The sequence below is a fragment of the Podarcis raffonei genome, chromosome 3, assembly GCF_027172205.1.
Source record: "Podarcis raffonei isolate rPodRaf1 chromosome 3, rPodRaf1.pri, whole genome shotgun sequence".
In the NCBI taxonomy this organism is placed as follows: domain Eukaryota; kingdom Metazoa; phylum Chordata; class Lepidosauria; order Squamata; family Lacertidae; genus Podarcis; species Podarcis raffonei.
This window is the reverse complement of record NC_070604.1, coordinates 75,769,299-75,793,800: the sequence shown is the minus strand read 5'-3', so window position 1 is coordinate 75,793,800 and position 24,502 is coordinate 75,769,299. Positions and strand designations below refer to the sequence as shown.

Genomic DNA, 24,502 nt, shown 5'->3' with positions numbered 1-24,502 from the left:
GAATATTGTAGAACATAAATTTCTGGCGGGGGAAAGTAAAAAATGTTTGAGAGAGAAACATGACTTGATTTATTTCAGTACAAGAAAACAAAAGAAATTGAACATAGTGGTATTCCATTTTAAATTTGCAAGGGGGTGGGAAACATTCCTGTGAGGAAGGTCTATAGAATGTGAAGAAGAATTTGTCACCATTTGGGCAGGATCAGATGCAAAGGTGAAAAACTGCGGTGTTATTTAAGTTATGCAACATTGCCACCTTGTGCTTATTCCTGTTAATTGCAGCTGTACCTTAATAGGCAAGATATATGACAAAGCAGGATTTACAAGGCTAGCTGTCAACAGATGCTGTAGAAGAGTGAACCTTTCCTTTGGTCAACAGGAATTAAACTAATATTGAATTTTAAAAATACAAAATCAATTTTTATATACTAATCAAACAGTGGAGAAAGCAAAGAGGGACAGCATATGTCATGTTTGCCTTCTGATGGTACTTCGTTTCTCTCAACTCACCCACTCCAAAGGCAAGATAAAAAACAAAATCAAGCGAGTTTATTAAGAGAATTTTAAAAATGTGTCTTACACTCCTCTGAGTTGGCAGAATACATTCAAGTTATTATAAAATACATTGCAGAGCAAATGAACAGTACCTTGTGAAAAAGGAGGGGTCAGGTTGATTCCCAGTTCTGGCTCGGTTAACAGGTCCACAAAATGTGATTATTCATCCTAATGGGAAAAAGACACCTCCTGCAGACTGTTGCTGATTGTTAACTTTGGGCAATGTGAACTCGGGACAGGTGTAGAAACTGGTCAGACATGTCCATTAAACTTAAAGGTGTAAAGGTCTAATGAGGCATTACATTCATTAGGAATTAGCCAACTGCACAAGCAACTGCTGCTTCCCTAAGACAGTTCTGATTTTTAGCAAAGCGTTCTGCGTAAGCTCTGTCGCTTCTTCCCATTTATTTTTTTCCGGGCTTGTGTAAGTCACCAGATTCTCAGTGTACTTCAAGATCACCTTTAGAAACCTGTGTGGAAGAGGAAATACAATTGTGACACCAAAAAAGAAAGCCTTTTCCAAAAACCATCAGACATTAAAATATGTTGCCAAACAGATGCTTTCCCTGGAAAAGCCATCATTGCATCGCTTTTGCAGTTGCAGAAAGACAATTCTGAACCACACTGCCCCCTTCCAGTGGCTGCAATTTGTAAAGGCGGGGAGGAAACACCCAGTCATGTTAAATGCAGTCACACATTTAAAACAACATCTTTATTCCAGGTCCTTTTGGAAGCCTGAACAACAACTAAGAGGTGCAGTGCTGAGATATTGGTGGTACCACCTTCTTCCTGCACCAGAATGCTGAGAGGTGTAGTGGAGAGTGCTGCCAGCTCATTCCTCATATTGCAGCTGATTAAGGAATGTCAAGGATTACAAATCACTAGTTGGAAACAGTCAGATAATAATCAGTGGTTCAAAGGAGCTTTGTCTATTACTTGACTAAAGCTAGAATGTACTCACTTTAGGTAATGTTGATATCCAGGAGCATTCTGTTCACCAGCAGTATGGACATGGATTAGTTCCAGCGTAATCAAGATTAAAATTAGTTGCAAGACTGGAGATAGAAATTTAATACTAGAAGAAGAAGAAATATTTGAAAACAAAAGCCTTAGGAACAATCTAGCCAACAAGAAAACATACTGCTATACTGCTCTTCTTGCTGTTTTTAATTCATTGCCCCATGAGGAGTCTCCAAGCAGCGTACAAATTTTAAGAGCATAAAGTAAAAAATGACAAGCAGTCACAAGCATATAAGTTATACTTTTTATGTGGTGCTGGATGTTAATGTCAAATAGGTTAAATGGATTAAGTGAAGGTTATGTTAGTCTGCAACACCTGGATCAAGGCACTCAGCCAGGAGAGATTTTCTGCTGTTTGCTAACTGACAATCTCTCTTTCTCTCCCCTCAGATCTCTGCCTCCTTGTATCCCTTTAGCTACTTTCACCAAGCTTGCCCTCTTATCCTGAACATTTGTGCCTGCCTATCTACCCTGGAGATACTTTCAGCATCAGTCAGAAACACAGAGAATTCTCGCAGAACACAAGCTTCATTTATTAGCTTATCTCTGTTTTACATGTATTGTATAAGATTCTAGACTACATCAGTTGCATTTAGGCCCCATCAAAATCAAGTCCTACTTTCATTTTCAGCAGGATTAAGCAAGTCTGGATGTAGTCTTTGTGATATATATATATGCACATGTGTATATGAATACAGATCTAGAATATTATACGCACTCATTCTGTCTATTTCTCTCTCTCTTGTAATACTTGAGATCTGTTTAACAAATTGTTTATTTTCAAAACATTTTCAATTACATGTTCACTCCCATTCCTTCAAAAGTGAAGGAAAAAACCCACCTCCTTCTCATGCGCAGATAGTTGTGCCTCTGGCGTGATCTCAGAGATTTGTTTGTCCACTGCTTGTACCTGGTCTCACAAGTGGAAATGACTTGACATGACACTTGGTGGCACTGGTTGCTTATCTGACGAAGCACCACGACAATCTCCAGGACAGATCGTGGGCAGAAGAGGACATGAACATGCTTGCTGCAAAGATCAGCCAATAACCTAAATCAAAAAATATACCATTTCTTCAGTGCTCTTTTAGCTGCCTGATTGTTCAGCCTGATTGCCATAAATGCAAGCTAATTCTAGTGCAAACTACATCCATGGGCTATAAAAAGAGGCAAACCGATTGTTTCTTCCAAATTAAAGAAATTTGAAGAAATAATCACATTTGCCTCTTTTATAATAAATGGGTACTGTTTGCCATCGATGCCAGCTAATTCCACCTGCATGATCTATTCCATCTATATAATCAGATAGAATGTTGGGACTTGAAGGACATGCTAAACTGTGGCTAATCTAAAAGGAACATGGGAGCTTCCAATCCCCTCCTTGTGGCTATGCTGTGGAAGAGGAGAAGGAAGGGGGAGCAGGCAAGCTCACGATGCTGGGCTTATTCTTGTAATGCTAAACTGTGGTTTATTGTCATATATGAATGTAGCCAAACCATAGTTTACAATCTTTGTTTGGAGGGATCATTAAAGCCAGTTTGCTGGTCCAGTTGCTATGGCAAACCCTGACACACCAAGAAGAGTTCTTGTAAGCTCTGCATCTGAGGCATGTGCAGGAAAGGACAAAGCATGTGCCTGAAGGACTGGAGAACAGAGCATCTGAACATGGGCATTATGGCTCAAACTTATCTCATGAGGCAGTCCCTATATTTAATAGACATGGAACTCCAGAGCTGACAAAATGCATCACCAAAAAGGTAAGTCATAGGACTACGGTGTACTTTCAGATTTGACAAAAAGCAGTGAAGGTGTTACAGAACTTACTTCTCAGTTATAACCTCCTCCACAGGATCACCTAGAAATCTGATACTGTGAGACAAGTAGGGTTGTAGTTGAGATAAAATATCGGTAGTCGCAAACATACAAGGAACATCATCAGTATCTTTTCCTGACCTTAAAAACAAAAGAAAACCAAGATATTAATGACCACTCTCAGAATCTTATTTGAGAGCTCTTCAAATATATATTACTTAGAACAAAAAGAGCTATCGAATAAATAGTAATTCTATTTTTGCGTGACCTCAAATCAACCAATATATTCTTGGGTGTGTTATCCTTGGTTATCTCCCCAATTCTAAGATGATGAAATCCTAGACTGTGATGCTGACTGAGGTGGTGGCCTGATTTTTTGTTTTGTTTTTAAAAAAGGTTACACAGTCTTGCTGCTTTAACTCACTCAACATTTCCCAGACGGGGGTCTCTTTCAGCATGACAGGTTGGGAGCCCCAAAGGTTCTAAATGTTTGGATGCATTGTCTGTTGATACAATCACTTGCTTTCACAGTGACCTGCCATGAGCTCTCAAGATAAGATAGGACACACAACCTAAACACATACACATATTCAAACTAACCAAATGTCTTGCTCATCAGTTACCTCCACATTTTAATTCTTGTACAGCAGTCTAAAGGTAAAGGTAAAGGGACCCCTGACCATTAGGTCCAGTCGTGACCGACTCTGGGGTTGCGGCGCTCATCTCGCTTTACTGGCCAAGGGAGCCGGCGTACAGCTTCCGGGTCATGTGGCCAGCATGACTAAGCTGCTTCTGGCGAACCACAGCAGCACATGGAAATGCCATTTATCTTCCCGCCGGAGCGGTACCTATTTATCTACTTGCACTTTGACGTGCTTTCGAACTGCTAGGTTGGCAGGAGCAGGGACTGAGCAATGGGAGCTCACCCCATTGCGGGGCTTCGAACCGCCAACCTTCTGATCGGCAAGTCCTAGGCTCTGTGGTTTAACCTACAGCGCCACCCGCGTCTCGTACAGCAGTCTAGAATTATGTAAATAGGAAGAAGGGTTTGCAAGAAAGCGTAGACTGAGAAATTTCTCATCTGACACCCCACATACACCTCTAACCACAAATAGGAACAGGAGAAACAGGCATTACCCTCCAATTTCTTGAACTTGCTCTTCGGGCATTATAGGAAGAACAGACCATGAATGAATGCTTTTTATGCACTTCAGTACCTAGAAAGTGAAAAAGAGATCAATAAACAATTCCCCTCCCTTCCGACAGAAGTAGATGAAATTTGCAGGCCTATTAGCCCAAAGGGAAGGCTACATTTTTCATTGCTCCTGCCCCCCCCCATATCCCACATGTCCACAAAAGGTCCCCTGATCTTCAGAACTGGCTTTTTAGGTAATGTTGAGGCATACAGTATGAAGAGATCAGAAGGCCTCATTCTGAGAGCTTTGGTTCTTAGGATTCAGCCCAACGCTTTTATTTGTCATTGACTTTTTAGCAGACCTTACTAACCTGAAGTCACATGTGCTATGAATCCATTCCTGATTAAACTTCTCTGACAGCCTCTAACTTTCAACTGGGCTCTTTTGGTGTTGTCAAACAGTGATTTAGCACACAAACCTCTTCTGTATGCACGTTTGAGTCTCCTACTAACTTTGACAGGACGGTTGAAAGTGCATCTTCCCCCCCAAAGTCTGGAACTGTACTTTACCCATCACAGAGCTCCAGTCCCCAGGACTGGGGGAAGCAATGTGCTTTAATTGTATGGCGTGGATGTGACCAATGGCTATTTTTCAGTCTATTTAAAAGCTCAAGAGAGATAAACTCACTACTGAACGACAAAGATGATGATAAAGGCAATATACCTGCTTCTTAAGTTGGGCTATTGGATGAAACTGGGAACAATAGCAATCTGCACAGCTCATAAGTGGCTTTAGGAATGAGTGTTCCTGGTTTGAAAATAAATTAAAATTCATGGTTAAAATGTAAATATATTTTGAATTATTTTCTGTAGATAGTACTGCAATCAATTCCACTGAAGCTAACTGTACTGTACTTAACAATGTTAAGGTATTGGATGAAGTTGGATCCAGACTTGTGCTCACTGGAGTTCTCCTTTTGCTGGAGGAAATGAGGGGTGAGAAGTGACCTTTGTTGATTCCTCCTTTCGCCTGCAGACCCCTGTACCCCTGAAAAGCATGGAAGGCAGTGTCAAGAATCAATGAAAACGGCTCCTCTTCCTCCAGTGAGAAGCCTTTGCTAGATCCCAGTTCTCTCCATGGATACAGGAGCCTTTCCTGTCAGAGGGAGCAAGTCTGGATCCAACCTAGGATGCTTTATATACAAAAATATATAAGAAAATAAAGGTATCAACTACTATGCACTGCCCTGGATTCTGATGAAACCTACACATGCGGATGAGCGGTTTCCAACATGAAACTACTCCTTCCTGTGGATCAACCATGTTTGGAACAAAAATGGGCATAATGCATCTGTGACTGGATCTCCCTTGTTTGCTTTTGAAATAACTTTTCAAGTAGGCATGGGTGGGTTCAGATTTTGGGGAGACCAAGGCTGTTGGGAATAGTTAACCCTTTCCCTCCATTTCCCCCAATCTAAATCATCCTTTGTTTTCGCTGCGGAAGGGCTAATATCTTGGGGAGGGGCAGCATGAGTGAAAAGGGTTAAAGATCCCATATCCCAGGCCCATTTTGATCGTAGATCTGTTTCAGTATTTACAGATCTAGTAACATAAGCCAGAATGAATGGATGAAGAGCAAACTGAAAAACCCTGCATGCTAAAGAATAAAAGAAATAAAAACCATTTGACAGAAATATTAGGACAGCAGAACAGGGATGGCTCCTATCTTTCCAATGTTAAGATAGCTTACATAATGTAAGATATCTACAGTACGGTCTTCCTCAATTTGCTGCCCTCCAGATTTTTTGGACTACAGTTCCCATCAGGCCACTGGCCTCGAATGGTAGCAGCTGTAGACCAAAATATGTGGATGGCACCAGGTTCGAGAAGGTTGGTCTATACTACAGCTGTAGCTCACTGGCCACAATCCAAAGAGGCCCATGCATGTATCCCAAGGCATTTCTTTAGGGAAGGCTTCCTCAACCTCGGCCCTCCAGATGCTTTTGGCCTACAACTCCCATCATTCTTAGCTAGCAGGACCAGTGGTCAGGGATGATGGGAACTGTAGTCTCAAAACATCTGGAGGGCCGAGTTTGAGGAAGCCTGGTTTAGAGACACAGAGGGATTGCCGAGTTTCTCTTCTGGAAGTAGCTCCTAATACAAAATCAGATTCTACTCAGGAGGGTCTCCAGACCTTCTGAGGTAACTTTTTAGGGAACATGACAGACGAGTTGTAAAAAGTGGAACCATGCATGGCACTTTGGATCCTGTTCACTCTGCCCATAAAAGAAATGCCTGTAAGTCATATGATAGAGGGATAAGATAGTCTTCAAATCCAGATCTTTCTGGATTTTGGGTATAAGGAAGCATCGGTTTAACATAAATAGGTCTTGCTGCACCAAAACAGGCCCCTACCTTGACTGCAGCTATGTCACCTTTGGAAAATCTGCACAGGAGGGTAATAGAAAATGCAAGAATCGAATTGGCTATTTCTCTCGGGAAGACATTCAAGCTGCTCTCTCCATGGCTCAGATGATCTCTAACACGTGGGCCTTCTTGGTGGTTCAAGAAATCCCAAAGAAATTCCTACAAAAACAAGACAAGTATGTGAAATGTAAAAAGAAAAGAAAAGGCCCTTCTATGCAGGCAAGGTGCCTTTGATATGTAGAAAAGTGTTTCTAGATCCAATCCAGAGAGGGTGGAAATAAAACCAGAGCAAACATTTGTTTGCTTCCCATCTACAAGAGCAAAATGCTACTGGAAGTTAAGTTTCTGATATAGATGATTATGAAAATCTGCTCATTTGAGAAGTCATTATTTCTCATTGTTCAATTGCTTAGAGCTGCCAGAGCACATGCCAACTTGTGTGCAGATCTGCAAATGGAAAATAGTCTCTTATACAACATTAATCCCTTTCACTATTAGGATGCAACATACAAAATCCCTGTTGAAGAGTTTCAAAACCAGCAAAGGTGACATCCCTGTCAGCATTGCTGACTTCATTATCACCATTTAACGTTTTTCCATACTAAAGCATTCTAATGATCTTTTAATTCTATCCATGCTGCAAATATTCAGCACTGAACTGCTTGCTTCATAGAGAATGTAAGTTTAGGTACATGAGTCCTACAGTATTGAAAGAGTTACTTATACCTTAGCGCTGCATGAATTAACATAATAATGAATTAACGTTATAAAAATTAACATTGTGCTCACCCAAGATAGCCCAGCCGTGTTGGAAGTGTGAGTTGCCTTATTACAAAATACCCACAAGTGCAGTCCTATGCAATGTCAACTCAGAAGTAAGCTCTACTGGCACTTATTACTCAATAAATGAGCCCTAGAAGGCTATGGGCTTTTTATTTTTAATTCAATAAGCCAAAATCCATCATCTTACCATTGCTGATTCACCAAGAACTAAAGGAAGCTGATTGGCTTCTTCATTATACAACTGTTTTGCTAGCATCTAGATATAAAAAATAGATACAAATGTCAAATAACCCAAACACTGAAGACTGCCAGACTGTTTTATTAATATAAAGCTTTATAACTAAGACATCTTGATAAGGCATCCTGCATTTTGAAAAAATTTTTTTTTATAATTAGCATGTCATTTTCTAAAAAAATCTTACTACTTCAACCAACCGACTATAGTATCATGTCAAAAGGTAAAAGGTATAGGACTCCTGGACAGTTGTTCAGTCAAACGTGACTATGGGGTTGCGGCGCTCATCTCGCTTTCAGGCCGAGGGAGCCAGCGTTTGTCCAGACAGCTTTCTGGGTCATGTGGCCAGCAGGACTAAACTGCTTCTGGCACACAGAAGACCATGACAAATGTCAGAGCGCACGGAAACACTGTTTACCTTCCTGCCACAGCAGTACCTATTTATCTACTTGTACTGGCATGCTTTCGAACTGCTAGGTTGGCAGGAGCTGGGACAGAGCAATGGGAGCTCACCCCATCGTGGGGATTCGAACCACCAACCTTCTGACTGGCAAGCCCAAGAGGCTCAGTGGTTTAGACCACAGTGCCACCCGCGACCCTAGTATCATGTCACGTACTCCAATGAACCACATGGTCAACCTACCTCATCGAAAGTGGTATAAAGAGAAGATGACTAGAAAGAGAAAATAAAAATGTTACAACTGTTTAATTTCTGGAGGGAAAACACAGGTTGATTTAAATTAAGTCATACTCTGGCCACATTCACACAACAATTTAAAGTGCTATGATACCACTTTAAACAGTTGTAGCTTCGCCCAAAGAATTCTGGGAGCTGTAGTTTGTTAAGGGTGATGAGAGTTGCTGGGAGACCCCAGTTCCCCTCCAAGACAATTTCCACAAGACTCTAAATAATGAACAAATCAAAATAAAATTGCTCACTATCCCAGCGCTCAGCTGATTTTTACCCTCTATTAAGAGGAAACTGTGGTTCAAGCTAACCAGACTCCATGTACTGAGGAAGGGAATAGGCAGGGAATGTGATCTCATCATTCATTCCTGGCTACCAAACTACGGTTTATCAAGCTGGGAACTGTACATTCAAACTGGACCATTATGTGGTACCAGTTAATAACAGATTCTAGGTAAATGTGACTAGAGGTGTTTTTTTTAGAAGTGACCAACAAGGGGGGGGGGGAATTACCTCAGCCATCGTTGTAAACAATTAAAATTATTAGTAGGACTGGAATGACACTTGTAGTTTAACGTTGGACTATGGTTGTAAATGAGATTTAATAGAATTGAATTAATAGAGAAGATGCAGGAAGAAAAAAGTTAACATAAGGACCCACAAAGGTGAGGAGGGAAGTCCTTGGGAATTTATGGAATTCTCTTTTTGTTTTGGTTGTGTGACAATTGTTTGTAAATTTTAAAATCTGAAAATTAAATGTTTTTTTTTTAAGAAAAGAAAAGAAAAGAAAAAGAAAAAAAATTACCTCAGCCGTCATTAGTCTGCTAGGACATTTATTAACTTTTGTGAAAAGCAACCTAAGTCCACTCTCCAGCTGAGGTAGTAACAGTATAACACAGTCCGCATACCTGAAAGAAATATTACAGCAAGATTGATTTCCACTACACATTTCTCTTCTTTCATGAAAAACTGAAACATATGAACCTAACAAGCCTCATTCAGGCTGGATATTGTTGTCTCAGATATTTGAAATAAAGGCACAAGGAGTGGAAGCAGTATGCAATCGCAGGGATGGGGAGTGAGTGAGTGAACAGCAGTGTTTACTCATTTCTACAGCTATTTTATGAGGGTTCCCAGTCTTTGGGGGGCACATTTTCCCATAGCAAACGTTTAGTGAGACCACCTTAAGACTTGACAAAATTCCAAATGTGTTCATCAGCCCCCAAAGACTGGGAACCCCTGCTATAGCCTTTGGTTTCAGAGAAGCATAGAAGCCTGGGCAGTGCCGGATTTACGTATAAACTAAACAAGCTATAACTTAGGGCCCCACTCTCTTGCCCCCCCCCCCAAAAAAAAATTAAAGGAAAAAAACACTGGATGTACATTTCCAAAATATAAGATAAAAAACAAATAAAATAAAATAAAAACTACATACAGCAAAAGTATTTTGTGTTGTGTAGGCTCCTATGATGTAAGTAATGGGCCCTGCCTGCTAGCCTGCTCCCTAAAATATCACAGGTTTGCTCATTTCTATATATAGGATGCCTACATTCTGCATGGACTGGTTGCATGGCAACACGTGCAAATGGCTTTAGATACCTATTAGGTCCATAAATTACCATACAGCATACATTCAACACAAAAAACAGTGACACTTTGTTGTTGACATATAAAGGGCCCCATTAACTTCAGTAACTTAGGGCCTCATCAAACCTAAATCCAGCTCTGAGCCTGGGGCATCCAAGCGGCTGCTTGAGGAAATGGGGAAACTCTTTGACTCTGCGCTCTGTCCCTGGGCACTCTGGACTTAAATATCAAGGGAGCATTTTTACATCAAAGTATTTCAAATGAGACCTTGATGGTGCAGAACCCTGTGTGACCTCTTTGTGGAAAGCAAGAGCTGCTTTCATGATAGCACTGAAGCTCAGTGGTATAGCATTTGCTTCGCAGGTAGGAGGTTCGAGACTGTCCTCCGACATCTCTAGGTAGTGCTGAGAAGGGCTCTCCATTGGAAACCCTTGAGAGCTGCTTCAGGGCAGTGTAGACATTAGAAAGCTAGATGGCCCAATCTTCTGACTCAGTAGTAAGAAGATTCCTATGTTCCCATAGTAGGGTAGTCATAGCTCTTACATATCACATTTCATTGCTTGGGCTACTTGAATGTGGCAACCAATGACAAACAGGCAAGCAAGGCTGCAAATTGAACAGATGGTGTCCAGGATCCTAATATAAATAAATCCAGTGCTTTTTTTCCTATAAAAAAACAATGTTTAGGGGTACTCTACTGCCCCTCAATGAAGCCAAACTTAGATTCACAAAATGTTTAGGGGTATGCGTACCCCTGCATCCCCCCAGAAAAAAGCCCTGAATAAATCTGTGCTTTAACTGGTTTTATAGATATTTCAAAAAAGAAGACTAGGAAAAAATGCTACACTTCTTACCTGCATTGTCTAAATGACGATAGTGCAGTAATCCAAAAAGGCAACATGGTTCTTAATACAATATTTGATTTGATTACTAATTCATCAGCCAAGGACAACAATTCATGATTAAGATCTACAAGCAACAGAAAAGAACTTGGGGTATAAAACTTTGTCACCTTGGATGGGAGTAACAAGACGTGTTAAATTTGACCTTGGATGAAGAGGAAATTTGCTGAAGTGAATTTAAGACTGAAAAAAGAAGAAACAGAGACAAACCATTTCTTCCTAGACCCCAACCACCAGAGGAAGATCTGTAGCCCAACAGCTCTTCAGTTAAATATGTAGAAACATTTCAGAGTTAAATGGTGAGCTCTAATGTTGCTGCTCAGTGAGGCCCATAGCAAAGAAACGAGAAGTGGCACCTTACCGCTGCATTAATGATGCATATATATTAGTGAAAATAACCTACAAAAAAGCCTATTAGTGGAGTCTGCCTTTACAAATGTATATACTAGGAGGAAAGTGCACTGAAATGCTGCTGATTTTTTTTTTTAAAAAAAACCCTTTGCAAACTGAAACTAAAATGGAGAACTGAACTTAAGAATGGAATAATGAAAAATTGAGAGGAACTGAAATAGACAGATTCATCCATCTGTAGGCTTAGATGGTTCCCAAGCTTAAATGGTCACTAGATCTTAAAAATGCTTGTTAGAACAGCATGGTTTTTAAATGTCTGAGGTTTTCTTAAAGCTGGACAGGACTGTGTCAGGCACACACTGGCATTTTCCTTACAACAGATTTCTTAACACCCAGTACACAACTTGCACCCATAAACCTGCTTTTCCACAAAGACTGAAGTCTCTGGATCTGGGCAAAACAGAAAATGTTCAAGAAGCATAATACATCCGAGTAAACCTTTACAAATGGTGAGCTGCAACAAACATGCTCACCTGGAAAAACGTGCAGCTCTTTCAAGTTGCTGAAAGATACGTAAGGTCGATGAACTAAAGTAGACTGAGTTTGCTGGAGGTAAGTCTTTAGCAGTTGTCCCAATCGTGCCGTTAAACAAAGCAGCATAGAGGAATATCTAGGCAAATTATGATATACAATAAAATTAGAAACGTCCAGAACAGGCTTTGCCAACCTGGTGCCCCTCCAGATGTTGATGGACTACAACTTCCCTTAGCCCCAGACAGCACACAGGTGGGCGAAGGCTGATCTAGAAACACACTGTTAAAACATCTCCCAAGCAATAGTGTGTGGGAAACTTAAAGAGTAAGGCTGCAATCCTGCTCTCAGTTCAAGTGCTTTGTATCTTCAGTGGGATATGAGCAGCCTAATCCTCTGCAGGACAGCGGACTCATCCAGCATTCTTCCAGTGGTGCAACTGTGTTCCTGCTATGACCAGTAAGAAAGAAACAACTCACCCCACAAAAAATCCCATCCACAAATAAATAACTTGCAGCCTTACTTCACAGGAATTTCCTGGGGTGATGCAAATCCATGCCACAGAATATTACGAAGATTGAGACCATCCGGAGATCCAACGAACACTCTGAAAACATCCATCTAATTTTAACAAAATATAGGAAACGGATTCAAACTTTGACATAACATCAGTGTCATGGATTGGAGGAGAGGGGCTGCTCTGGACATACAAACAGCTCCAGATTTTTAAGGACCTTGGACAGGCTATTGCTGGTGTGCAAGCCGCCCCCAGAGAGCTGAATGAGACAAACAGATGCTGTCACTTTGGCCTCCAAGTGGTGGTACTACTGCAGCCTCCAATTTGCATTTGTTCCCACCTGAGCACAAAGGCATGGGGCAACCACCAGTCTCCCTCTCACCTAAGGACTTATATGGCAGTAACAGGGCTGTAATGAGCCGGATTCTGGCCCATCATAGCATTACCGCCGCTGCGTAACCATTGCTACTTGCTCAGTGTTGCTGTGACAAGCTGGGCTTGCAACTCATTGCATTTGGGCCACTCCACTGTTGAAGTGGAGGCCGGTGGGTGGGGGAAACGGCAAGGCATCAGCCCTGGCAGGCCCTAGCAAATGTCAGGTGCTGATGTTGGGTTTCAGCACACCCACAGCTCCTGCCCTCTAAAACCTCTTCACTGGGCACAAAGTAGTAGAAAAGAAGAGTTTCACAGGCTCCTAGAAACAATACCCGTCAAAAGGTCTGGAGCTCTCGCATTCCATAGTAATTTAAGCAGCAATGACACTGAGAGTATTAAATGGACAAAAATTAAAAGCTTGTGAATAAATATAAACACCACATGCAAGACACTCACCACTGACTGCCCAAAGACTGTGGCAAGTTCCTGAGACACAAGCAAGTCTCGTAGGAGAAAAGGACAGTCTTTGCCAATTAATAAGAACACCTGGAGATCAAAACAAGAGAACACATTTTGCCTTCTCAAAACATGCAAAATCAATTTACTTGTTTAAAGTATTGTGCAAAACATTTCTCTCTTTTTTGTTTAAAAGAATAATCTCAAGTTAAGGCAACTCTGGAAAACAATCAGTCCCTGGCATCTCCAGGCAGGGCTGCAAATATCCCAGGTCTAAAATCCTGGAGAGCCATCGCCAGTCAACACAGACAATACTGAACTAGATGGACCAAGGGCCTGACTTGGTCAGAGAAAGGACAAAGGGAACCTATGTAAACCTTGATTTTATCTGTCAGGAAAGAAGATGTGAATCCTACCCAAGCATCTCTAGCACCAGTCCAAGATTACTGAACATCAATGGATTAAGAACGTACGACTGATGTTCTTGACAAAGGGACAAGTAATGGAAAAGCGGGGAGGGGACATGTAATGCAATCCTAAACAGATTTACTAGTCCCACTGAAACTGGTGGAACTTGTTCATTAGTAAAAATGCAATTCTGATGCTCAGTGGCTTTGCCCAGTCCACAAGTAGTGTAGAGCAGGACTGGATAAGGAGCAATAATACATCATCATACATAAAGACAAAGGTCCATTAAACAGTACTTGGCTGAGGATATTCCACAGACATGCTACTTAGTTACCCAGTAGAATCATTAAAAACAAAATCTACAAACCAGGGATCCCAGGTTTTAGTTTTCCATGTCTTGCTGACAAGTCGATCAAAATGAAATTCTTGATGAAGTATGCAGGGATTTTCCATAAGCAACCAAAAGTCTCTCTTTTTTGAACACTCTTTCACACACATGCCCAGACCTTGACTACCAGTGAATGAGTTTAACAATACGGCACAAAATAAAAGCATCCCATCAATCTGAGAGTATGACATAAAATTAGCAATAGGAGCTTTTGCTTACAGGGCACTATGAAGAAAAAGGACTGAACCGAAACTTAGGAATGTTTCTGAACAAAACAAAAAAAAACAGCTATTAGCACAGGAAAATAGAAAGAAAAGCAAGATGATTTTAATCTCTTAAAACTTACGAGAAGGGCTCCTTTAAGTGAGTTACTTTTTAATAATAAGAATAGTCCAGCATCCTGTTCTCAAAGTGACCAACCATTCACTGGGTGAAGATGTGGGTTCAGATAGGTAGTCGTGTTGGTCTGACGCAGTCAAAATAAAAAAATAAAAAATAGTCCAGTAGCACCTTAGAGACCAACTAAGTTAGTTCTGGGTATAAGCTTTTGTGTGCATGCATGGTATCTGAAGAAGTGTGCATGCACACGAAAGCTTATACCCAGATCTAACTTGGTTGGTTTCTAAGGTGCTACTGGACTATTATGTAAAGATGTGTTATCTTTTGCCCATCCTGAATATCCCAACATTGGATGTCTACAAGTTCTAATGCTGTAAGTCCCCAAAGCTGAAACCTTCCCTCATAGGGGAGTTGCTCCACCCCCTTGATCATTTTGGCTGCCCTTTCCGGAACCATTCATGGAGGCTCTGCACACGGGCAAGCAAAGGGTGTGGGGAGGAAGGGAAATGAGAGGCTAGACATCTCCTCCCTCTGCCCCACCACTGTCAGGAGCTCAGCATACACTCGAGTAGGACCCTGGCAGAGACACATGCCCGACTGGCTTGTTCTCTCCCTTCTGGTCAATCGTTCGGGAGCTTCAAAAGCTTTCTTCACCCCGAACATCACAGCGACAGATGCCAACCGACAACGGCACACTTAGGGATCCACAGAGTTTGCACATCATGTGTAACAGATCTCGGCAACTCAGCATTTTGGCTAATCTACTTTATTTACATATAAACACACACGGAGCACTGTAACATGGCTCCCTCTCTCTCTAGCATCAGACAGCAATGAGAAAAAGAACAAAGGACAATAGTCCCACTTCACCGAACACAGTACCACAAACATCCTGTCTCCGTCACTTCCCACTCTGTGGAGTCAAAACATATAGTGTCATGTGATAGACAAAAATCCCATGACTGCAATCATGGAGCAGGAATTCTAACAACCACATCCCTTTTCTTCCAATGTAGCAATCCTAGCCTATTATTCAGAGTACTAAGGGAGGGAATGGGGGAAAGAGGCTGGTCCAGCATCTTCCCTCCACCCCTTGGGTTCACAGTTGCTCCTCCTCATCATGACAGCTAATGTCCCAGGCCCCACTAGCTCCTGCTTCTGGAAGACACAGTGTGATTGGCATGCACCACTGGCAGACACATTGCTGCTTATCCAAGATGGTAGGATCCCCTGCTCACATAGGCAACAAGTGACATCCTTGGTTCTTTCTGCAGACACTTCTACAGGTCTGTTTTGCATGTCCCTTTAAGCCACAGTTACACTAAACTATGGTTTAAAAATGTGAATGTGCACAAAACCGCAGCTTCTTACTGTGCTGCCAGCAGCTAAGGTTTGTTCTTGGCTTATCGCAGAAACAAAGCATGAGCCCCAGTTAAGATGTAAAGTTAAGCCGTATCATTACTAAGCTGCCAGCAGAATAGCAGGAGAAAGGGAGGAGCAAAGCATCTGCGATTTCAGCAGTGTGTACCAGCAGGTTACATGTTCACATTTAAACCAGTTTAGTTCAACTATAGTTTAGTGACATGCGAACAAGGTCACAGTAAACATCTGCAAGCAAGCATCTCACAACACTTAAATGTGGAAACCACCTGGAAATTATATTCAACCTGCAACCTTAAAATTATCAGAAAAAGAAGGGAGACAATGTTTCTTTCAGCGCAAAAAGACCTCATTAACCTAAAGCTTGGCAAAGCTGAAGATTTTGGCACTTACATCACCCAAGGCTCGTTCCAAACATGCCGTAAGCTTCATTAAGCTCAGTGCAATGGCTGTAGCATGTGGACTCTTTATAGCGTCAAACGTTTCAAGAAATACCTGCCGTTTGGGAGAAAGGAAAACCAAGGGTAGTCATGTGGCACAACACGTTTAAAGCGAGAGAACAGAACAGCTATGTAAACTTACAAATGCAGTTTAGGTTAATAACAAAAATTCACAAGCATTTCTTTATTACCATTTCAAGTATTACAAAAGGAAAGAGTATTCCCACTCCATAAAGAATAAATTATTTGTATCCTAGTTTAATCTACCCTTTGGAGTTCCCGCGCCTTGAAAATTAAACAGGCACCAACACAACTGAGTTTTTGGCACCTACTGAAGACCTTCCTCTTTTAAGGACCTTTTGAGACAAGATCTTTCCCAGTCTGTATTTGTATTGAGATGTTTTTAAGATGTTATTTACTGCCCTTTGAGAAAGAGGGCAAGATCTAAATTAAATAAATTATCTGTAAATCTCATGTGGAGAGCTACTAAGTTCCACTACAGCAGGCTTCCTCAACCTTGGCCCTCCAGATGTTTTGAGACTACAATTCCCATCATCCCTGACCACTGGTCCTGCTAGCTAGGGATCATGGGAGTTGTAGGCCAAAAACATCTGGAGGGCCAAGGTTGAGGGAGCCTGCACCAAAGCACCACCACAAAAGAGAGTCCAAAAATACAGGCAGCTGTGTTGGTCCATGCACATACACACAAGAGGGACAGAAAGAGAGAGGTAAGGGTCTCTATCTAGCCCTCTGGACTCTTATGTCATACCTCTGAGCAGTTTGTCCACTGGAACCAGATCACAAACTGGTCTTCAAATTGCTCCCTGGTAAGGGATTGTAGATGTGAGTGAAGAGATTCACACAAAGGTCCTAAAGATCTCACACTTTTTACATAATCCACAGTTTGATCTGAAAAACAAAAAAGCAGTGCCTAGTCAAGGAGAGCATCAATAAACTCATGTTCTTATGAAGTATGAACATCCAAAATAAAAGTTTTCCCCTGAATAATTAGTCTCTTCCTTTAAATTCCTGGGAGTTTACCTTAGTGAAGACCTCTCTTGGAAAAATAATATAACTCAGGTGGTTAGGAAGGCCCAACAGAGACTCCATTTTCTCAGGGTCTTGCGAAAGAACAATGTTAAACAACAATTGATGACCTCCTGCTACTCATTCACAACAGAAACTGTCCTCTCATATTGTATCACAGTGTGGTACATTGGCTTGACAGCCACGGACAGGAAGTCGTTACAGAGGGTGGTGAACACAGCACATGATATCATGGGCTGTCCCCTGAGCCTGCTAGATGACATCACAAGGGATCGTTGCCTTAGGAGAGTGAGAAAAATTATCAGGGATTATTCACACCCCAGCCAGGACCTCTTTAATCTTCTACCCTTGAGCAAGAGATATAGAAGTATAATCAGTGGTACCAACAGGCTAAAAAACAGTTTCTATCTGTGGGCTGTTAGGCTGCTGAACGGAAAATAATATAGTGCAACTGACTTTTGGGGTTGGTGTGTTGTGCGACAAGCACACAGAGTGCAATGAGACTGAGTGTTGGGGGGGGAGGCTTGGTTAATTTCATTGTACACAGGTTATATATTTGACAATAAAGGTATTATTATTATTATTATTATTATTATTATTATTATTATTATCTTTCTAAAACAGCGCCTGTGTAAAAGGAGGACATATTTGTTTGCTATGGTTATATTAACCCTTAATTCCATTAAATTAGCTCAAAATGATTGCCTGAAAACATGTAGACAAGCTCTAGGATTTGCAGTGCAATCCTCTGCATATGTTTAATTCAAAAGTAAGTCTCACTGTGTCTAATGAGGCCTACATCACAAAACTGTACTTAGGAATTGCAACCTTAGCTAACCAATCCACACACCATTTTAACACATACCTGGTTCTCCATACTGTATGCGTTCTGTGATTGTTCTCCAGTGTATCTCGCCTTTGTCGGACACAATGCTACTAATAGAAAGGTTTGCTTTTATCTCAAATCCAGCTTCACAAACCATATAGTGCACCGCAGGGGAAAGACAAGTGGAGACTGGATCAACTAGCAGCATCTGAAATGAGAAGTGAAAAATAATGAAAATAGTATAAAACAACACAACTACTGTAGTACTCTCTTAAATAGACCCACAAAAGGCACAGCTACAACACACTGTATAACATCAGTATTGTAAATATGTTTTTAAAATGTGGCACATGGCCAAAATTGCTGCCTTCAGGGGTGGCTAATCTGCGGTCCTCCTGATATTGTTGCATCCCAGCTCCCATCAGCCTCAGCCAGCATGGCAAGTAGTCAAAGATGATGAGAGTTGTAGTCCAGCAATATATGACGGGCCAAAGGTTGGCTATCCTACTTTATACCACATTTATGTACTGTCAAACCTCAGCTCCTGAATGCCTCTGTTTGGGAATGTTTCGGCTCCTGAACGCCAAAAACCCAGAAGTGTTCCCGTTTTTGAACATTTTTCGGAAGCCAAACATCCAACATGGCTCCCGCTTGAGTGCAGGAAGCTCCTGCAGCCAATCAGAAGCTGCGCCTTGGTTGTCAAACATTTCGGAAGCCAAACAGGCTTCCAGAACGGATTACGTTTGACAACTGAGGTTTGACTGTACCAACTGTGTATTCATATGACCACCTTAGAGCACAGTGGAGTTGCCATTCTCCCTGGTTTGTTTTACAGCTCTTCCCACCGGCTGTTCCAATTCATTTCTGTCTGTGTACGCAGCAGCCGGTGTTGATGGAGCCAAGATCTCTTTACCCTATGCCATTGTTCACAACTTGACTAGAGACTGGATTAAGAACTGCAGTCAGCTTAAGACAGTTTAAGAACTGCAGTCAGTCAGTCAGTGTGACGCTCCCGTTGCTCGGTCCCTGCTCCTGCCAACCTAGCAGTTCGAAAACACGTCAAAGTACAAGTAGATAAATAGGTACTGCTCCGGCAGGAAGGTAAACAGTGTTTCCATGCTTCTCTGGTTCACCAGAAGCGGCTTAGTCATGCTGGCCACGTGACCCGGAAAGCTATCTGTGGACAAACGCCAGCTCCCTCGGCCAGTAAAGCGAGATGAACACCGCAACCTCAGAGTCCTCCGCGACTGGACCTTACAAGATGCAGACGCATTTTGCATAACGTGAGCATGCATTAAAAGTCCAGCCCTGGAAATGCGGTGAGCCGCATTTGTAACCCTGGCTTACATCAGCCCTGCAGTGCAGCCCAGTATTATGGCCCCTACTTTGCAGGAGTCTGTGCTTGGTGTATGTGTGAACAACCACTATGCTACTATCTCCACACCTGTCAGAAGAAAGCAACTCTGCAGGCAGAGGCAGCCATATACACCCTCGCCCCTCAGGTTGAGCGCTACAGGTTGCAGCAAGGGGAACGCGAGTTAAATATCCGCCCTCCCGCCCTTGTGCTCTCTTCCCGGACGGAGGGTACGACTCTTCACTTTCTAGCTCTACACACTTACCTCCATTCCTTAGCTCCCGGTCGCTTCTGTCGCGGTTGGTGACGTCACCGAGGAAAGGGAAACCCTTCGAGCAACGCTCGTCCTATCAGGCGGTTTGGTCGGAGAGCTTGTGAGCGGCTGCCGCCCTTCGCCCCGCCCCGTTTTGCCTGAGCGAATACGGACAAAGCCATGGACAAAAACAGGAAAAGGCTGAGTAGTACCCCTTCTCACCACTCGGGGGCGTCGAGGAAGCATAGTGAACTGAGTCGGGTAAGCGGCGGGGAGCGCGGCTGTCCAAATTACGCATGCACTTGATTGGTTGAGCCTTCCCGGGCAGAACGTTCTCCCCTGCTCTGCACAATGAGCTTTCCCTGCACTTTCCCTACTGCCATATTTATTGATTGCATTGATTCATCGATTGATCTCACTTTTCGTACATAGTTCTCCTCTAAGCCCTGAGATCACCCAGTGAGCTTCATGGCTAAGTGGTGATTTGAGTCCTGATCGACCCACACGCTAACACGTGTTTATTGTGGAGCTAGTGAGATGCTAGCTAGCAGTATTGAGACGCCACAGGTTCTGTCTTCCATGCAACGTTGTGCAGCTTCCCTATACACGGTTGCCTTTAGATGGCTCGGGGGTTGGATAACTCCATACCCTCCAACATTTCTCTGATGGGTTTGACCAAACTGCGGGAGGCAGTGGAAGACAGGAGTGCCTGGCGTGTTCTGGTCCATGGGGTCACGAAGAGTCAGACACGACTAAACGACTAAAAACCAACAAGGAAAAGCGGGTCATTCTGGGATCAAATCAGAAACTGAAATGGCTTCTGTCAATACACGACTGTCCCTGACAAATTAGGGACACTTGGAGGGTCTGGGTGTGTATGCAGCCTGAGTCTACCTCTGCCTGCTACAAACAAAGCTACCCTTTGATTTCAGTGTTGGAAACTGTGGATAAATATGAAGATAAACTTTCGCTAAGAAGTTAAGAGTTGTCAGTGAATGCCAAATGGACAATTTTGTTACCTTGCCTTATTATTTGATAATGCTTATAACTTTATTATTATTATTTTGAAGCCTAAAAGTGTGATAATGTGATTCCTAAATTAATTATGGGGGTATTCCAGCCTTCACAGATTGGGAGACACAGAGCTTCAAGCCATGAGATTCCAGGTTTGGACCCGGATGATGAGTCTATTACAGATATGACAAGAAATGAGCTCTTGGCGTTCAAGGCTAGTTTTGCAAGACCAAAATATGCGAACACATACAGAATGGAACCCTATAGAAAATGTGAGGCTCACGTAATAAGGAAGAAAGCTGAAGAGATCTTAAAGGTAGAGTTAAGATTTGTTATGGCGCACTAGTTCTGCTTCTAAACTTTATACAAACTCACTACTAGCAGTTGCTCAATGCCTCAAAATTTATTTGACCATGCAAAATGGTTTATAACAGACTATTGTTTGCTATAGTAAAGGTATCTGTCTCAGTTTTTTTATTATATGTTAATATGATGCATTTTGATTTTAAGGAACAATTCAAATTGTCTTGGTTTATGTACAACTTTTGTACTCAAAGAGAATATGTACATGAATTTGAAAACCAGGGCAGGTTACAAAATGCCCTCTTCTGGGCCACCACCACCAGAACTTCTGAGGGCTGTGGAACTACCAAGAGAGTTCCTTCTGTTAATCTTAATACCTGGAAGGGTGCAGGAGGAGGTAGTGGACTTTTCCATTTAAAATAAAAGTCTTTGTGCATAAAAATCTGAAGTACACCTTCTAGGAAGAACACTTTGCTTAAGGTAGTTTCACTGACTGAGCTAAACAAAATATTTGAATACTGTGTTTGCAAAAACGTACAAGATTTAGGGTGTGAGTGTTCACTTATGAATATTACAAAAATTGTAAAATTCATTAGCAGGAGAACTATCGTTATATATATTTGTTAAAGTGAGTGTAAAATTTCAACAGAGATGTTTATTATATGAATACCAGCAACTCTGTGTTTAATTCTCAATAGAGCAAACTTCAAGATTTTAAATATGCTGGTCAGAATGGCTCCACGATATGTATAAACCTCACAGAAGATTTATTAGCAGCTGTCAAGGATTTGAACTATGACCGTTACAAGTATGTGGTCCAAGTATTTCTTGTGGAAAAGACTGGTCAGTCAGTAAATGTGAGTAAAGAAATACACTTGTTACAACCCCCTCCCAAAACCTAACTGCTTAAGAAATCCTTCATTGCTCTGCACCGTAGCTGTGTCAAATAGTGCATCTCAGACGAGAGCTCATCAGGACCACCTGTCTCCTTATGCTCCCCACTTAATTGCTCAGGTATTCTGATCACCTTTGGTGTTCCTCCCCCCCCCCATGGACACGGGTGGCGCTGTGGGTTAAACCACAGAGCCTAGGACTTGCCGATCAGAAGGTTGGCGGTTCGAATCCCCGCGACGGGGTGAGCTCCCGTTGCTCGGTCCCTGCTCCTGTCCACCTAGCAGTTCGAAAGCATGTCAAAGAGCAAGTAGATAAATAGGTACTGCTCCGGCGGGAAGGTAAACGGCGTTTCCGTGTGCTGCTCTGGTTCGCCAGAAGTGGCTTACTCATGCTGGCCACATGACCCGGAAGCTGTACGCCGGCTCCCTCGGCCAATAAAGCGAGATGAGTGCCGCAACCCCAGAGTCGGGCACGACTGGAGCTAATGGTCAGGGGTCCCTTTACCTTTACTATTCTGATCACCTTTGGTGTTCCTCCCCCCCCCCAATGCCCCGATGGCTTTTACCAGGCGCTCAGCCTTTCGTGCAGCAGGCTCTGCCTTGTGGGGCTCTTGCCAATAGAGGTTCGGCAGGAGTCATTTTTGCTTGCTTGTAGATGTCTTCTAAAAATTGTCTAATTCAGACAGGCCTTTCAAACCCAAGGCTCGTTGCCAACCAGCTCTTACTGATGTGCTTGGCATTTATATTGAAATACTGTGGTTTTTGGTTTGCAGGCCACCTTGTAATATTCTATATGAATGTGTGGTTTGTAAAGAAATAAACAATAAAAATAAGTGGGTTTTTTTTTTTAATAAAAATACATGTTTTTATAAAATTGCCACCATTTCACCAAAAGAATCAAGGTGGTTTGCATCACATACACATAAAAAACCCACCTAAAACATTTAAAACAGATCACCTGTTGATATGCTCTAGTTATATAGAAATATTACTTTACTAGATTAGTAAAGCCCATCTAGTTTCCAATAGGAGCTAGCTAGATGTATCTGGGAGTTTGCATTCAGATGGGGGCCAGTCTCTGCTGCTTGCTCATTAGTAGCCCCCAGGAATTTGTATTGTATATATTTTTAAGCCATCCCCACATCTTGTAGCGATTCTAGAAATAAATGCCATTCATTACATGCTATATGGAAAAATACTTCCACGTTGCTGGATGAAAACATCTGCATGGTCACATCCACACCATACACATGGTTTCCTGCAGAGATAAACCACAGTTCCCAGGATTCTTTGGGGGAAGTGATATGATCTAAATGCATGGTGTGGCTGTGACCCACATCCACTCTCTGTACTGTTACTCTTTCCATAAACTTATATCAGTGTGCCTTTCCCCTGCGTTTTTCTAAATTACCCTAAAGTAACTGTGCGATATGTGCCCTTTCCTTTATCTAATTTGTTACAGCAGAAGCTATGAGCCAGAGGTGCACATTGGATCAATTCTTCCAGTTAATGTAAGGCCCATTAGGGCAAATGATTGTATATGGAAACCAAGAGATTCGTGTATTTTGAGTGCATGTTGCAAAATAATTCCATGAATCTGTGATCAGAATTTAAGATTGTTTGGGCTATTAAAGCTACTTTAGCTTGATTTTGGAAATGCATATTAATGCCTATCTGCAGGTGAAATTATTGAAGATCCCTTCTGAAATGGTGGTGCTTGTAATTCACAGATCATTTTGTTTTTTTAAAAAAGTCAGTAAAGGAGTTGATCCTTTGTGCAAGATCTCCTGCTATAAGAAAGGTATTTGTTTTCAAATTTTTTGTTGAGCTAATTGGTCAGTTGTTTTCTCTTTTCCCCACTCTAGATTGCCAGCAGATGGGTCTGGGATGTTGCAAGGGACACCTGGGTTCAAGCTCAACATGAAACTGAGGATTTTGTTATAATAGCTCTGATCATTGCTTGCTATTATGAGTGACCTATCACAAACAACCACTTTAATAAGAGAACACTCCTGTGGCTCTATACAATCATATGCTATATTTTGCTCAAATAAATGTCATATTGGTTATTCCCCCGCCCCCCAGACATGCTGTTTGAGTGACTTTAATTCACAGGAGGGTGTTACAACAACCTGGATACTAATAGTATTGTTGCATGTCACCCCAATCTCTTGAGTAGTACAACTTTCCAGGGGTTCCAGGCACTTACTCAGGGTTTGGTTTCCTTGGCATGAGAGACAGCGCACACTGTGGTGTCTTTATGATATATAGTTTATTTACACATATATACAACCTGAGCCTAAGATGGAGGGGCTCACAGCTTTTACACCCAAAAAGGTCTTGCTTCTCCCAGTCACAGCCTTGGCTTCCAGCAGAAATCAAGCATGGCTGTCTCTCTCCTGCCTGCTCCTAGCTCTCAGCTCACAAACAACTACCCTGGTTACTGTCCTTCTAAGTACAAGCCAGGTGAAGAGGGGGAAAGG

General features: G+C 42.1%; 2 protein-coding genes across 5 annotated transcripts; one reads left to right on the top strand and one right to left on the bottom strand.

Annotated features, from left to right (window-relative positions):
* Nucleotides 1-527: 527 nt before the first annotated feature.
* Nucleotides 528-19,755, bottom strand: ERMARD (ER membrane associated RNA degradation). 4 transcript variants are annotated; one of them, XM_053382447.1, is made up of 18 exons: nt 19,647-19,755; nt 18,242-18,410; nt 17,099-17,238; nt 16,283-16,384; nt 13,375-13,464; nt 12,550-12,647; nt 12,029-12,165; nt 11,097-11,211; nt 9,461-9,563; nt 8,611-8,640; nt 7,920-7,988; nt 6,938-7,108; nt 5,247-5,330; nt 4,525-4,604; nt 3,400-3,528; nt 2,417-2,626; nt 1,517-1,630; nt 528-1,025 (listed from the first exon to the last, which is right to left on the bottom strand). In XM_053382447.1, exons 2-18 carry the CDS (start codon nt 18,408-18,410, stop codon nt 863-865), a joined length of 2,004 nt encoding a protein of 667 aa, XP_053238422.1. In that variant the 5' UTR covers nt 19,647-19,755; the 3' UTR covers nt 528-862. The 4 variants fall into 4 exon arrangements, with proteins under 4 accessions (XP_053238422.1, XP_053238423.1, XP_053238424.1 ...); XM_053382448.1 differs by lacking the exon at nt 8,611-8,640; XM_053382449.1 differs by lacking the exons at nt 17,099-17,238; nt 19,647-19,755 and having other exon boundaries at nt 18,242-18,372.
* A 91-nt stretch (nt 19,756-19,846) lies between these two features.
* Nucleotides 19,847-24,095, top strand: DYNLT2 (dynein light chain Tctex-type 2). The gene is made up of 4 exons (XM_053382451.1): nt 19,847-20,070; nt 20,930-21,139; nt 21,825-21,983; nt 23,885-24,095. The coding sequence occupies exons 1-4, from the start codon at nt 19,990-19,992 to the stop codon at nt 23,993-23,995; spliced, it is 561 nt and encodes a 186-aa protein (XP_053238426.1). The 5' UTR covers nt 19,847-19,989; the 3' UTR covers nt 23,996-24,095.
* Nucleotides 24,096-24,502: the final 407 nt, after the last annotated feature.